The sequence below is a fragment of the Merops nubicus genome, unplaced genomic scaffold (assembly GCF_000691845.1).
Source record: "Merops nubicus isolate BGI_N331 unplaced genomic scaffold, ASM69184v1 scaffold620, whole genome shotgun sequence".
In the NCBI taxonomy this organism is placed as follows: domain Eukaryota; kingdom Metazoa; phylum Chordata; class Aves; order Coraciiformes; family Meropidae; genus Merops; species Merops nubicus.
This window is the reverse complement of record NW_008581930.1, coordinates 61,850-74,557: the sequence shown is the minus strand read 5'-3', so window position 1 is coordinate 74,557 and position 12,708 is coordinate 61,850. Positions and strand designations below refer to the sequence as shown.

The following is a 12,708-nucleotide window of genomic DNA, read 5'->3' as shown; positions in this document are numbered from 1 at the left end:
TGTTAGAGAAAGTTTCTGGTTAATGTATTGTGAGCTGTTTTTATAAATTCTGGATAAAAACAGTGTGCTGAAGTAGAGCTGAAAACCAACTGGAAAGCAGCCAGGAAACCATCTATAATTTGTGATAAATATTAATGGATCTATTGTGTTCCCCTGAGGAACTGATCCAGTAAATTTGGTGGATTTACACCAGCAGTGAATCTGCCATTTGGAAAACAGAAATTGTCTTTTTCAGTACTTCACAATTTACTTATGAAAAGTAAGTTCTAGTTAATAATCAGAATCTACAAACACTAGAATTGCATGTCCAATGATAATAAATAATAACAATAATAATAATTAAAAAAACCTGTTGTTTTTGTTTTGATGTAACATTTTTGGTGTGTGTATGTGACCTTGGTGGGTTTTTGTTTTTTGTAGGAATTGATATTTTCAGTGGAAGGTTTTAAACCTTTTGGTTGGTACCTCACTTTAGTGCAATTTGGATTTTATTCCATTTTTGGATTAATAGAATTGCAGTTGATTCAGGACAAAAGGAGAAGGTATGTGTTTTCTTCCAAGCTTTTTACCCACTGTGCATCAAATTAGAAGCATTTGAAATTTATGGTAAATGTAACTTGTGTTGTTTGACTGTGAATACTGCGAGGCATAGGAAGCAGTTCCATAGTTAAAATAGTGTGAATTTACTGGATGATATTAGAAAATATTTTATAAGCACCTAAACCATGACAGCACCCACTTAGATTTCAGAGCTGCCATTCTTCTTGTTGACTGTGCTGTCACTGTCCCACTTGCAGAGCATATTCTAACCTGTAAGGGGAACCAACAGAGACTGATTGATTTGGAAATGATCCATCTGAAAATGTTTCATGAGCCCCTCTGTTCTTGGTACCTGAATCACTTCTCTCCTGGCTCTGTTGAGTTCTGTTAAACAACAGTACTATTCTCAGCTTTCTTCATTCCAAAAATAAAAATGTTCATGCAAAAACTTCACCAAAACATTGGCATGCTGACCATGACAGAGTGGAGATTTGGGATATCTTGGCATGTCAACCTTCTGTGTCTCCTTTGGCAAGTAACCTGAAGCCTTTGTCTCGATTCTCCTGTAAATAATGGCTCTTCTCAGAAGGAAGTAAAAGAATGGTTGCCTGCATGCTTCATGAGCCATGAAGTTTTCATTGGTTTGTATGAAGTGTTTATTGTTTTGTATTTGAATGCTGTGTATTAACAATAATTGAAAGAAATGAAATTTGAAATCAGTCGTGTATGTGCATTTTCAATTCTATTACAGAATGAAACTCAGTGGGAAAGGTGGTCAGGTTATGTTACAAACATAATCTCTTATCTAAATTCCTTTAGATTAATCTCCTCTAGGTGAGTCTGTAATACCAAGATTTCTATGTTTATATTTTGTAGAATTCCTGGCAAAACCTACATGATAATAGCATTTTTAACAGTGGGAACTATGGGTTTGTCCAACACCTCGTTGGGATATCTGAATTACCCCACTCAAGTCATCTTCAAGTGCTGTAAGCTGATTCCAGTTATGATAGGTGGGGTTTTCATACAAGGTAAGTGTTAGTCTTGCTACTAGATGATTTTTGTTGTTGTTTCTTTGGAAGGCAGTCATGCATGGAATCCTGTACAGGAAAAACACTGCCTGTCCCTCTCTGTCCAAGAGCCTTGGTGGATTTTAACACAGTACGAGTAAGACCGTGAATTTCTGAAGCATCTTCTCAGAAGAGGTACAAAGAGAATTAGTTGAATGGAAAATATAGGAGAAAAATTGTACAGGTCATTTGAAAAACTTCATTTTCATGCAGGCTTTCTTGATTTTTAAGTATTATAACTTTGTTTTCTAAACTAAATCACTTCATAGCTGAACCATTTTCAATACTGAAATGAAAAACAAAAAGGAAAAAAAAATATTCCAGCCACAATTTGTGAAGAAGTCTTATTGCTTGAAAAGCTTGATTCCTAAATTCCTAATTAAAATTCCTAAACTTTGATTAAACATTTAGTCAGAAATTCACCTTACTTTACACATCTTTGGCTAGTTCTGAATCATTAGTTCATATTTCAAGAACAGAAAAAGGGATCTGGAGAAGAACAGATAAAGATTATAGTTGTGTGAATAAATGTACTTGAAGTATTTCTGGATTTGGAATACTTCAGTATATTCTAAAAGTTTCTGTTTGTCCAATACACAAGGATAAATTAAGTCAGTAAAGCTCTGCATGGGCAAGTGTTAGAGAGCAGAATCTAGAATGATAGACTCTTGTTTCTGTAATTCTGCCTTTCCAGTTGCAATAGAAAGGTGAACTTGCAGAGGCTGTTACCTTTTATTAGAAGTCATTTTGTATCATTTTAGTGCAGACAGACTGGTAATCCATTAAAGCTCTGTGAAACCTGACATTGTGTTGAAGAATTGTATTCTCAGAAGCTGTGGGGTTTGTAATTTTATTTTTTATCTTTTTAAATTTCAGTTAACATTTTCTAATTCAAGAAAATTTCCTTGGAAGTTTATACTGAAAGTAGTGCTGGGAAAGGAATTTATTTGAACCCCAACCTATTAATTTCCCTACTCTCTTTTTCCATGCCTCTCCACGTCCCCTCTCTCCCAAACCAGAAGACAGTGTAGGGTTCTAAAAGTACCCAAGTCATCTGTTAGTGTTTGGGAATGACTTCTATCTAATCAATAAAGGCAGCCAAAATGTCTTGCATGGGGGGAAAAACCTTAAGAAAACATCTAAGCTGTCTTGAAGTTGCTGAGAATGGTGTTTTGTTGGGGAGGATGTGCTTTATGTCACTGAGAATGTGCTTTATGTCTTTAAAAGTGACCACAAGAATCAGATATTATCTGTTAAGATCCTCCTTCGTGCTCAGAACTAGTGTTGTAGGACAAACTACTTCAGTCATGAAAGGCCAGAGCATTAAATCTTCTGCTTAAGTAAAAGAATGACATTGAACAGTTTTTCCTTTGCCTTCTAGCCTGCTGAACGGGATCAAGGTGGAATTCTGACTGTTAACAGTCTGTTCATGTTGTTTGTATTGCTTTTGTAGGAAAACGTTATAATATTGCAGATGTCTCTGCTGCCCTATGCATGAGTCTTGGATTAATATGGTTTACTTTAGCTGACAGCACAGTTGCACCAAACTTCAACTTGACAGGTAAAGAGATATTTTAGAGTGTAACGTAATACTTGTTTTCTTCCAACAGTAAATGTTCCATAGAGGCTCTGAGAGTTCTTGGCCTTCAGGTATGGTATGGAAAAGTTTCATTGTAGCTTTGCACTGAACTGTATCTATGGCAGAGATGCCTTTACTTTAAGTGCTAGGTTTTAGGTTCAGGAAAGTTGTGGAAATGCCACCCTTTAGGTTGAAATGTCTCGTGCTTGTTCTCAAGAAATACTCCCGAGTAGATCTGTTCAAGTAAATATGAGGAAATTCAGTTTGACCATTTTAAAACCTCAAAAGATTAGTTGTCCTTTCTAGTTAAGCCTTTAAGTCTTTCTTCTGAATCCAGTACTGAACCCACACATTTGTCCAGGGATGGGCCTGGGCCATTAAGCACTGCTGGAACAGACATGATGGAGAACACAGATGGAGACAGCCTCAGTCACTTTACAGAAGTGATCTCCAGCAAGGCTGTTGCTGACATTTCAACCTGTGTGTGTCTAATGGTACACAATAAATACAACAGTTGCTACAGTCATATAGGAATCATGTTTGGAGATTGGGAAATTAATTGTGATTGGCAGGGATAAAGAGTTATTAATTGTTGTTGAAAAGCTGATAATATTATTGACTGTTTAGTGACTTTGTTGTGAATAAATATGGTAACCTCAAACCATGGGGTTTGTACCTGAACAATAGCTTTAAAAATAATTTCATATTTAAAATTCATATTTCCATAATGAAAGATTTCTACTGTGAATCCTCTTGCATTTTTCTACTGTTACATCTAGCATTTCTTACTTCCTTTATCAGGAAAAAAATAATCTAGGATTAACTACTAAAATGACTGTGTTCTCTGGTTATTTATCTTCGTTAAAAATACCTAAATAAATGCAGTTGATGTTCTTTCACTCTGGTTACTACAAAACCTACAGCTGGCTTCTTTATAGCAATGCCCAGATGTTCTGTCAAGCTTAGAGGTGCTCAGTGCTCAGGAGATAACTGGTGGTGGGACTGGGGGTGGTATAATGAAACAGTTTTGCAGACATTTAGAATATTATTGGCAGGTTTTTTATTATTTTTCTATTCCTGAGATTTTTATTGGGTTATTTTTCAGGTGAAGTACAGAGTTGTGTTTGTCACTCCCGTGCTGATACATGCTCTGAACAGGTTTTTGTTTGTTTTCTTACGTTAGGTGTGGTGCTAATATCCCTTGCCCTCTGTGCAGATGCAGTTATAGGAAATGTACAGGAAAAAGCTATGAAGTTGCACAATGGTTCCAACTCAGAAATGGTAAATACCAGATTTGCAATGTTAGAAGAACATGCTCTGTCCTAGATAAGGTGCCAAAATGTGAAACTTAACCTGCTTTTCTCTTGCCTATGTAAGGAAGAGCTCTTGCTGTACTGCTCTTGGGTGTTTCTCTTTATTTGTGGGCTGTTGCTGGATTTTTGTCTTCTTTTTAACCTTTCAAGTCTGCTGCTTTCTGTGTGCAACCTCAAATGAACCTTGGAGCTACAGAAACACTCATTTCTAGCAACACTTTCTTTGTCTACCCTGCAGGCCTGAAATCAACGGAGTGTTTTCTGCAGGATCATTTCTGTGTGATCCTGCACTTAATCTCTGAAAAATAGACACTGTGCTTGCATTACACAGAACATGTTTCTCTTCTTACTTGCCAGGCTTGCAGTTCTAAAGTGTGCAAGCATTTGAGAGTCAGCCTTTTGGAGGCTTTTGGAATCCATAAAACTCAGGCTTGCAGAATGAGTGAATATGTGTGTTCCAGATTCAACAAAATACATAATTTTGAAAAAAAGTTATTTCTTATACTTACTCAGAACGTGGATTATCTATTCATATGGTCTGACTTTATTTTTTAGACAAAAATTCTATTTGAATGTCATCTTTTTCTCTAAAGTCAAGTAAATTCAAGAAAATTGTTTATTAGACATTATTTGAATATGCCACAAGTAAAAATATTATTATTTAATTTGCATATTTGACATGTATGTAACATTAAACTAGAAAATCTAGGTTTTCATTTATGAGAATAGCTTCATAAATTGAGCAAAAATTAGAAGGAAGCTTCATTTAAGGTTGAAAGTGATTTAGGTTGGCTCAAGAGGATTGAGCTGCAAAGTAGAAGAATATACCTAAAAGGTGTCACTGTATTTTTTTTTCATTTTTGTACTTTTTCATAGTATTCACTGCTGACTGCTGCTGGAGATGTTAGCTACATGGACCTCACCTGACCCAGTGCAGCCTTTTATAGGTGTAATCTCTGAAATCCAAACCAAAGTACAATCTGTAACTCTTTTCTTGCCCACTTTGCATCTTGCCAACAGTCACCTGACAGTTCTCAGCTGCTTTACCTACAGAGCTCCTGCTATCTCCAGAACATTGCTTTTTACTGTGACAAATGTTGTTCCTTCTATAGTGTGCTCTTACTACTTGTAAGAGTGTAGTTATTGAAGATATAGAGGGTTTGTTTGCTTGAGGCCTAGAGATTATGCTCTAGGATTTTGTTTGGAGAATTCAGTACAGAGGTACAAGCAGAATTTTGGAAATCATTTTTCTAGACTTGAGACTGTGGGTAAAAATTTAAGAGGTCTTCTGACTCTGAGATCACATTTAATGGATAGTGATCTGGAAATAAAACTTGTTAGTAAAGGAATCTGTCATCCAGAGGCTCTGTTTTGTTTTCCAGTTTGGAGCTTGCTCTGGATTAAGCAGTGATGAAAAGAGGAATGATGTCTTGTGGCTGAAACAATAACCACTGCTCTGGAAGGTTACACCTGATTTTTGTCTTGTGTGTGATTCTAAGGGACTTCCATCACACTGCCTAACAAGGCACTAGCAATGCAGTGCTCATTCCTGGCTGTGAAAAGAGGTTTTGGGGCAGTTGGAGAGAAAAAGTAGGTGCAAAGGCAAATGAAGAACTAGAGACTTAACTTCTCTGTGTATAAACACTGTAAAATAAGATCTCTGAAGATCAAGTCATTGGTTTTTGAGTTTGAAAGCAGTTCCACTCTTGAAGTGTAAATTCATCTTCTTTATTGTAGAACAGTGATAAGTGTTTACTTGTGGCATTATTATCAATCGTTAATAGATTTATTTTTTGCAGATAATTGAGGTAGTATAACAAACAATTGATGAGACATGTGTCAAAAGAAATAAGCCTGTAATTGACACTGAGTTGTGAAAGGCTAGTAGATCAATATGTTCTAGCTAGACACGTGTAGGATAGTTCTGTAAACTCTGTAAAGTTTGCAGGATAAGTAGCAGAAAATGAAATACATTTAATATATTATTCAAACTATTGAATTATATCATTTGTGAAGTTTAATTACTCTGTGAAATCCTGAATTTCAAGGATTTACCACAGTCAACCTTCACCTCAGGATATTATTAACTGCCTAGCTTACAAAACTTTTTATTTATGTAGTTGTGGGTTGGAAGAATGTCTCTAACACTCACTCACTGTCCACTGTACATCAGCTGTTACAGAAATCCTAGTAAAAATATCTTCAAACACTGCAAGTTCCACTCAGAATTCACATTTGAAAGCATTGAATTTTGTCCTTTTGTACAAATTATCAGCTGGTAATTATTTTCTCTTAAACTATTCTAGGTTTTGTATTCCTATTCAATAGGTTTTGTGTATATTTTATTTGGATTAACATGCACTAGTGGATTAAGCCCTGCTGTAACATTTTGCTCAAAGGTAGGTGTAAAGATTTCCTTTTTACTATGAAGAACCTCATTGGAAAACGTTGCTCTGTGTGGTTTAGAAATTCTCACCACTTCTCTAAAGTTAGATCTGCATTGTGTAAAATTATTTACTTTCATAATTTATACATTAAGCAAGTTGTTCCAGTCTTTGATGTACAAGATAGGGTAACGTTTTAAAAATCTAAACAAAGTCACAGGACCAGACTTACGAGCTTATAATTTCATTATTGTTATTTTCCCATTATTTAACTGAAATTAAATAAGGATCTTTGCATGAATGCATTGTTGAACAGCTTATTGTTGCTCAAGCAGTTGGTTAAAGTCTGTAGTTTTATGTGATTTTTCAATACCTGGGGGCCTGTTTTACATTTTTGAACAGGTTTCTGTTGTTGTTGCAGCACCCTGTACAGACGTACGGTTACGCGTTCCTCTTCTCCCTGACGGGGTATTTTGGCATATCCTTTGTCCTAGCTTTGATTAAAATCTTCGGTGCCCTTCTGGCTGTAACAGGTATGAACAAAACATATCTTTACTGCTTTTGGGATAAAACCAGAAAGTAATTATATTATTTAGGACAGAGCTTTTGAGAATTGTTCTCGCTCGTGACTTTTTTTCCCGTTCTTTGTGCTGACTGATCGTGTTTGTGGATCCTCACTAGTAGCAGTGTTTGAGGGTTTCCTGGTTCTTTCTGTGTCACTCTTTCAACCTTGAAGAGCCTGTGAAGTGTTGTGCATGTGGCCTGTGCTGTTTTAGTGCAGAAACCACACTGTTCTAAACAGAGGAAATGTGGACCAAGGTATAAGGAGAAGACAGGTATTATGTGAAATATGGAAGGCAAGGTGAGGATGTTCCAGTAACACACAGTAGGCACTGTCATAGTCTAAGCACAGAATTTCTGAAGAATTCCAACAAAGGGTGTTGCTAGAAAAACTACAAAGAACTGCCCTGAAGCTTTGGATGTCTATACACTCATCAGAATGCTGCTGTAGCAATGTCAAATGTACACTCCAGACTCGGTTCAGAAAGAACTCAAGTGGAGCAAATTTGGACATTTGTGGTGGTCTCCTCAGTTTTTATTAAACTGAGGGGAATAGAGGATGTGTATTAGTTTTGGGAGTCAGGATTTGAACTAAACAAACTTCTGGAGGACTGGATTATCTCTGAATTACAACCTGTGTATTTACAAGTTGTTGTGAGTGACAGAAGCAGGCTCTGTCTAGTCTTTCAGATCTTCTAGACTTCTGATGTAATTGTCCCACAAACAATGGTAGCACTTGTGTTTTCTGTTGACTGCTTCATCCAGCTTATGACTTTATCAACCATGTCAGAAAGAACAAATGCAAAGAACTCTGATCAGTAACATATTGGAAAGATTTGGGCCACTCACTGGTGTGCCTGTTAGCCACATGTGAATGGGGAACAAGATAAGTCCCTGAAGTATGTCAGAAATTACTGGAATCCTCTCCAGGCTAAGAAAGTCACCAAATGTCATCTTCTCTGCTCTTGTGATAGTTCAGACACAAACCAAAGGTTTCTGTGGTGTGGTGTTCTCACTTCATAATATAATAATTTTGTGGCAATAAGTGCAAGTCAGACCTGTCTGTTCTATTGGAATAAGAGGAGGTGACCCTGCTGTTCATTTTAACAGCAGCTAATTAGAATGTTAACACTTTTATGTATCTAACAACACTAAAGAACAAGTCTGACACTTCATCATTTTTCATCATCTTCCTCTAAACCTGTTTTCTGACTGTCCATAAAATAATTACTCTCGACTGTGCAACTGCCACGGAAGATAAAAATCTTTGTGTGCAGAAAATTGGTGCTTCCAAACTTAAAATGTAACTTGTCTTTTTCAAAAATCAGCCCTTGCCTATTTAGCTTCTTCTCTCTTTTTTGTAGTCACTACAGTAGCCTATCAAGAACAGCTGCACCAGGCTCCTTCCTTCCTCAGGTTACCTCTTCTCAAAGAGGGTTGGTTCATGTATTAAAATAGCTCTTACCAACCAAGTCTTAACTGTGCTAGAAAATGCTGTGGAACAGCAAAGCTTTCCTGGGTTTTCTTATGCCTGACCTTGACAATCCTAACTCTTGAGCCCTTTCTGTCTTGCCTGTAGCAATGTGAAAATGTTTATTGTGCCTTGGAAGAACACCACATTCATTACTGTCCCTCCCACCCCCCATCCACCCTCCCCCTTCTTGGGGGGGGACTGGGGTGAAAGAGTTTAATGAAAATTGTATTTCTATTAGCAGAATGAGAAATTATCAGACTTAATTGGGAAGAAGAAGAAAAGGCACTTAATTTAGCTGGAAATGGTTACATAAATATTTTAATTAATAACTGATTTGAAAGAACAGAAATAATCGTAATTAGAAAAACTGAAGTAATTTAACCATTTTTTAAATTATTCATCTGTAAACTGTTTTCTAATTAAAACTCAATTTTCTTTTTCATTCTCCTTTAATTTTTCATGTAATAGGAAACCATTTTATTTGATGCACATAAATTTCTTAAAAAGTAAAGAAAATGGTTACTAAAAAGTTGAGATTGGGGCAGGTGAAGCAGTGGCAAAGGCTGTTTCTTCCCCTACAAAACATGTTTCTAAGTAAACATTTGTTTGTGGGGGAGGATTAAAGAGACTGTGACTTGCTTTACTCACCATAACAGTGTGCAAATACACCAGTAGCCACTGGTTCCTTCTGTCAGCATGCCACAGTGAGGCTGGATGTGGTTATACAAGTAAGGCTTTCCCATATGGTACTTCATAAAAAGTACTTCATGGTAAGCAAAATATTTGCTGCTAATATAAAAAAAACCCATAGTTTTCTGTAGTGTAGACACTTGGAGTTTTGCTTAAGTGAGAAGCCCACACTGTCTTATAGAATAACCCCTTCTTAGGCCCTTAACCTCCAGAGCTAAACTTGCACTTCTTCTAAACATTTTCTATGACTTTCACTCAGGTATTGGTTTTGTTTTGGTGGTAAACCACTTAAGTTTCTCAGTACACAATTTGCTAACAACACTTGATTCTCTTTTACAGCATTGAAATTGTTCAAATAATTGTTGGAGCTATAGTTAATTTGAGATGAACCCAAACAGTTTAGTTCCATTTTTGGTACCAGGATTGTCTTCTCAACTCTTCTTACCACCTTGATTCTTTCTAGTCATGAGATCACATGTAGAAGAAGATCTCTTAACCATTGAAGTCAGACATCCTTAGTCTCTTAGGTCTCTAACCAAAGTTGTATTTCTTTGCACTGTTAGGAAAATTTTCAGTAACTTCAAAAGAATGACAAGATGATGATCCCATTCCACTTAAAAATAAAGCCCAAAACACTTCTGAACTGGAATAACCTCAGGTGGGACTGGCAAGAGATGCAGTGTATCCAAATAGTGATACCAGAGTTTTTCTGCTTCGATTAGTTTATACCATTAGTGACTTGCAAGGATTATTTGTTACTTTCAGATACTGTGAATTGATTAGTCTGAAGTTATTAAACAGCAAGATTTGTTCTGGAAGTTTCCCACTTCAAACAGCATATGGTTCTACTATGACTTTGCACTGGGCTGGTCATCTGAAGTCTGTGTTTGCACTCAGGATGATATCCTTCCAGGCAGACAATTATTAAATGAGGTCATTTACTAACTTTGAAGCCTAGATTATGTTCTTTTGCTGTCGCTGAATTCTTAAAGCAGTTATTTGTTTCCCTCTGCAGTAACAACAGGAAGAAAAGCAATGACCATTGTGCTTTCTTTTTTGTTCTTTGCAAAGCCATTCACATTACAGTAAGTATTTCTAGTTTTTAAATGGGTTTTCATATATATTTTTTCTTAAATCATGTTCTTGTTCATGGGAACAAAACAGTAGTAATTAATCCTATTAGGGCTTTAGCACTTTTCATATCTTCCAGAAATGTTGGCAGTTTGCTGTAAATATTGAGGGCTTGCTGATGCTAATCATGCTGCAGGAGATAGTTTCCATTTTTCTAAAGTTGTGGGAGAGAACCTATTCATGGATTGACTTTTTTTGGTTTGTTTTTATTTTTTTTAAGAAAAATTTTACATCATATGTAGTGCTTTTGATACTTAATACATTGTCTGGGTGCTTTCTCTGTGGAGGAAGAGTTGGCTAAAGGAAGGCATTGTCTCCATCACAGTGTTGTTTCCCCTTTTATGAGGTCAGGTCTGAGTTTTTGGCTAGCCCTTTTAAAAACTGCAAGCTTCCATTACCACAATATAATAAACTGCAGGATTTTTGAGCTTGCATTTCTTCCCCTTTTTTAATTTCAAGGAAGAGCTTACATTGAAAAATGCTGCTGTGTTGCTGCATTGATCCTAATTGCTTCTGGTTTGAAACAAAAGAGTATTCAATTTTATTGCTCTGTATAAATTTATTTGAGATTGAAGAACAAAGCTTACTGCCAGATGCCCAAATGGAATTTACTCCAGCTAAAAATCTTGAGGATTAAAATGATGGAAAGATGAACTGAAAATGTGCTTACATTGGGAAGTATGGATATAAGGCACTGAGTGAGAACACATTTTAGGCCAGTAATAGAGAGTAGCTCACATAACCATGAGCAGAAAGAACACACTAACACCCCTCAGGACTATTTTATTCATGTGCAAAACCAGCTACTGTTTATTTATTATTTAACTGTAAGTAAATGTACCTTAACAAGCTCTCCAGCCAGGACAGAGAAAGGCAGGCTGGAAGGGTAGTCAAGATAATCAAGATTCAAGCAAATTCTTTCTCAGAGTCTGCTAATTTGTAGGTTGTTTATTTTCCTTACACTCTTCCCTACTTAATATATGGGTTTTATTTTTATTTAATCCACAAATATGGTATGTAATTGCTACAGATGACATGCTAATGGTAACTCCTTTCCCCTCCTCTCCCTCTCTTTCAGATACGTGTGGTCGGGCTTATTGGTTGTCCTTGGTATATTTCTTAATGTTTACAGTAAGAATATGGATAAAATCAAACTGCCTTCACTACATGGCCTTTGGAAAAAAAGGGTGGAAGACAGGAAAACAAGGACGTTGTCACAAACTGTGTAGACAGTGGTTTATGCCTTGTCTAGCCTATGACTTTCTTAAGACTTTTATTGGACCAGTCTTCAACTGATTCACTTTTCCAAAGGGAACATTCTTAAAACCAAAGGAGCTGAAGGCACGTCGTCTGCTTGCAGACTGCTAGGGATGCACATTTTGGTGAGCCCTTTCTTCAGAGCACTTGAACTCATTGTAAAAGGTGGTGTGGGCCATTGTCAGGTGGCATCAGCAGGCAGTGAAGGACAGCAGCTCGTGGCCAACTGCTGAGAGGATGTACTCCAAGAGGGACACAGTAGAAGACTAATTTGGGCATTGTAATAACATTGGCCATGTGGCTGATCTGAGGTTAGTGGTTCTTTGTTAATTGTCTAGGCAGGGTAATTTAATGTAATACTTTATTGCCATTTAATGGAACCTAATCAGCAACTGGTTGATTGACCAAATCATGGTTTTAAAGGTGGAAGGTTTAGAATACGGTATGTTATCACTCTGTTTCATTTCAAATAAAAATGTTGAGGTACTTTTTTTATTTATTGATCAGATCATCACAGAACTTGGTATTTATTGTAATAATTGAATTTTATATGGAAATCTTATGGTGTTACTCCTTGATTATTGCTTGCAAGTAACGAAAATGAAGCTGAGTTTGTGCAGTCAACGTGCTTTAACAAGTGGGGAATGAGCTTCTAGCCCTGAACAGGGTGAGAACACAGAATGAAAAAGTTGTGATTGAAACAGTGGTG

The 12,708-nt window shown here is 36.5% G+C and overlaps 1 protein-coding gene across 1 annotated transcript; it reads left to right on the top strand.

Moving 5' to 3' along the window:
• Positions 1-381: 381 nt before the first annotated feature.
• SLC35B3 (solute carrier family 35 (adenosine 3'-phospho 5'-phosphosulfate transporter), member B3) lies at positions 382-12,494 on the top strand (the record flags this gene model as incomplete). Its single annotated transcript, XM_008935911.1, is given in 8 exon segments — positions 382-542; positions 1,417-1,571; positions 3,064-3,171; positions 4,373-4,470; positions 6,809-6,901; positions 7,308-7,419; positions 10,627-10,696; positions 11,821-12,494. Coding segments are annotated over 8 exon segments (948 nt in total), but the record flags the coding sequence as incomplete, so codon positions are not given.
• Between the last annotated feature and the right edge of the window lie 214 nt (positions 12,495-12,708).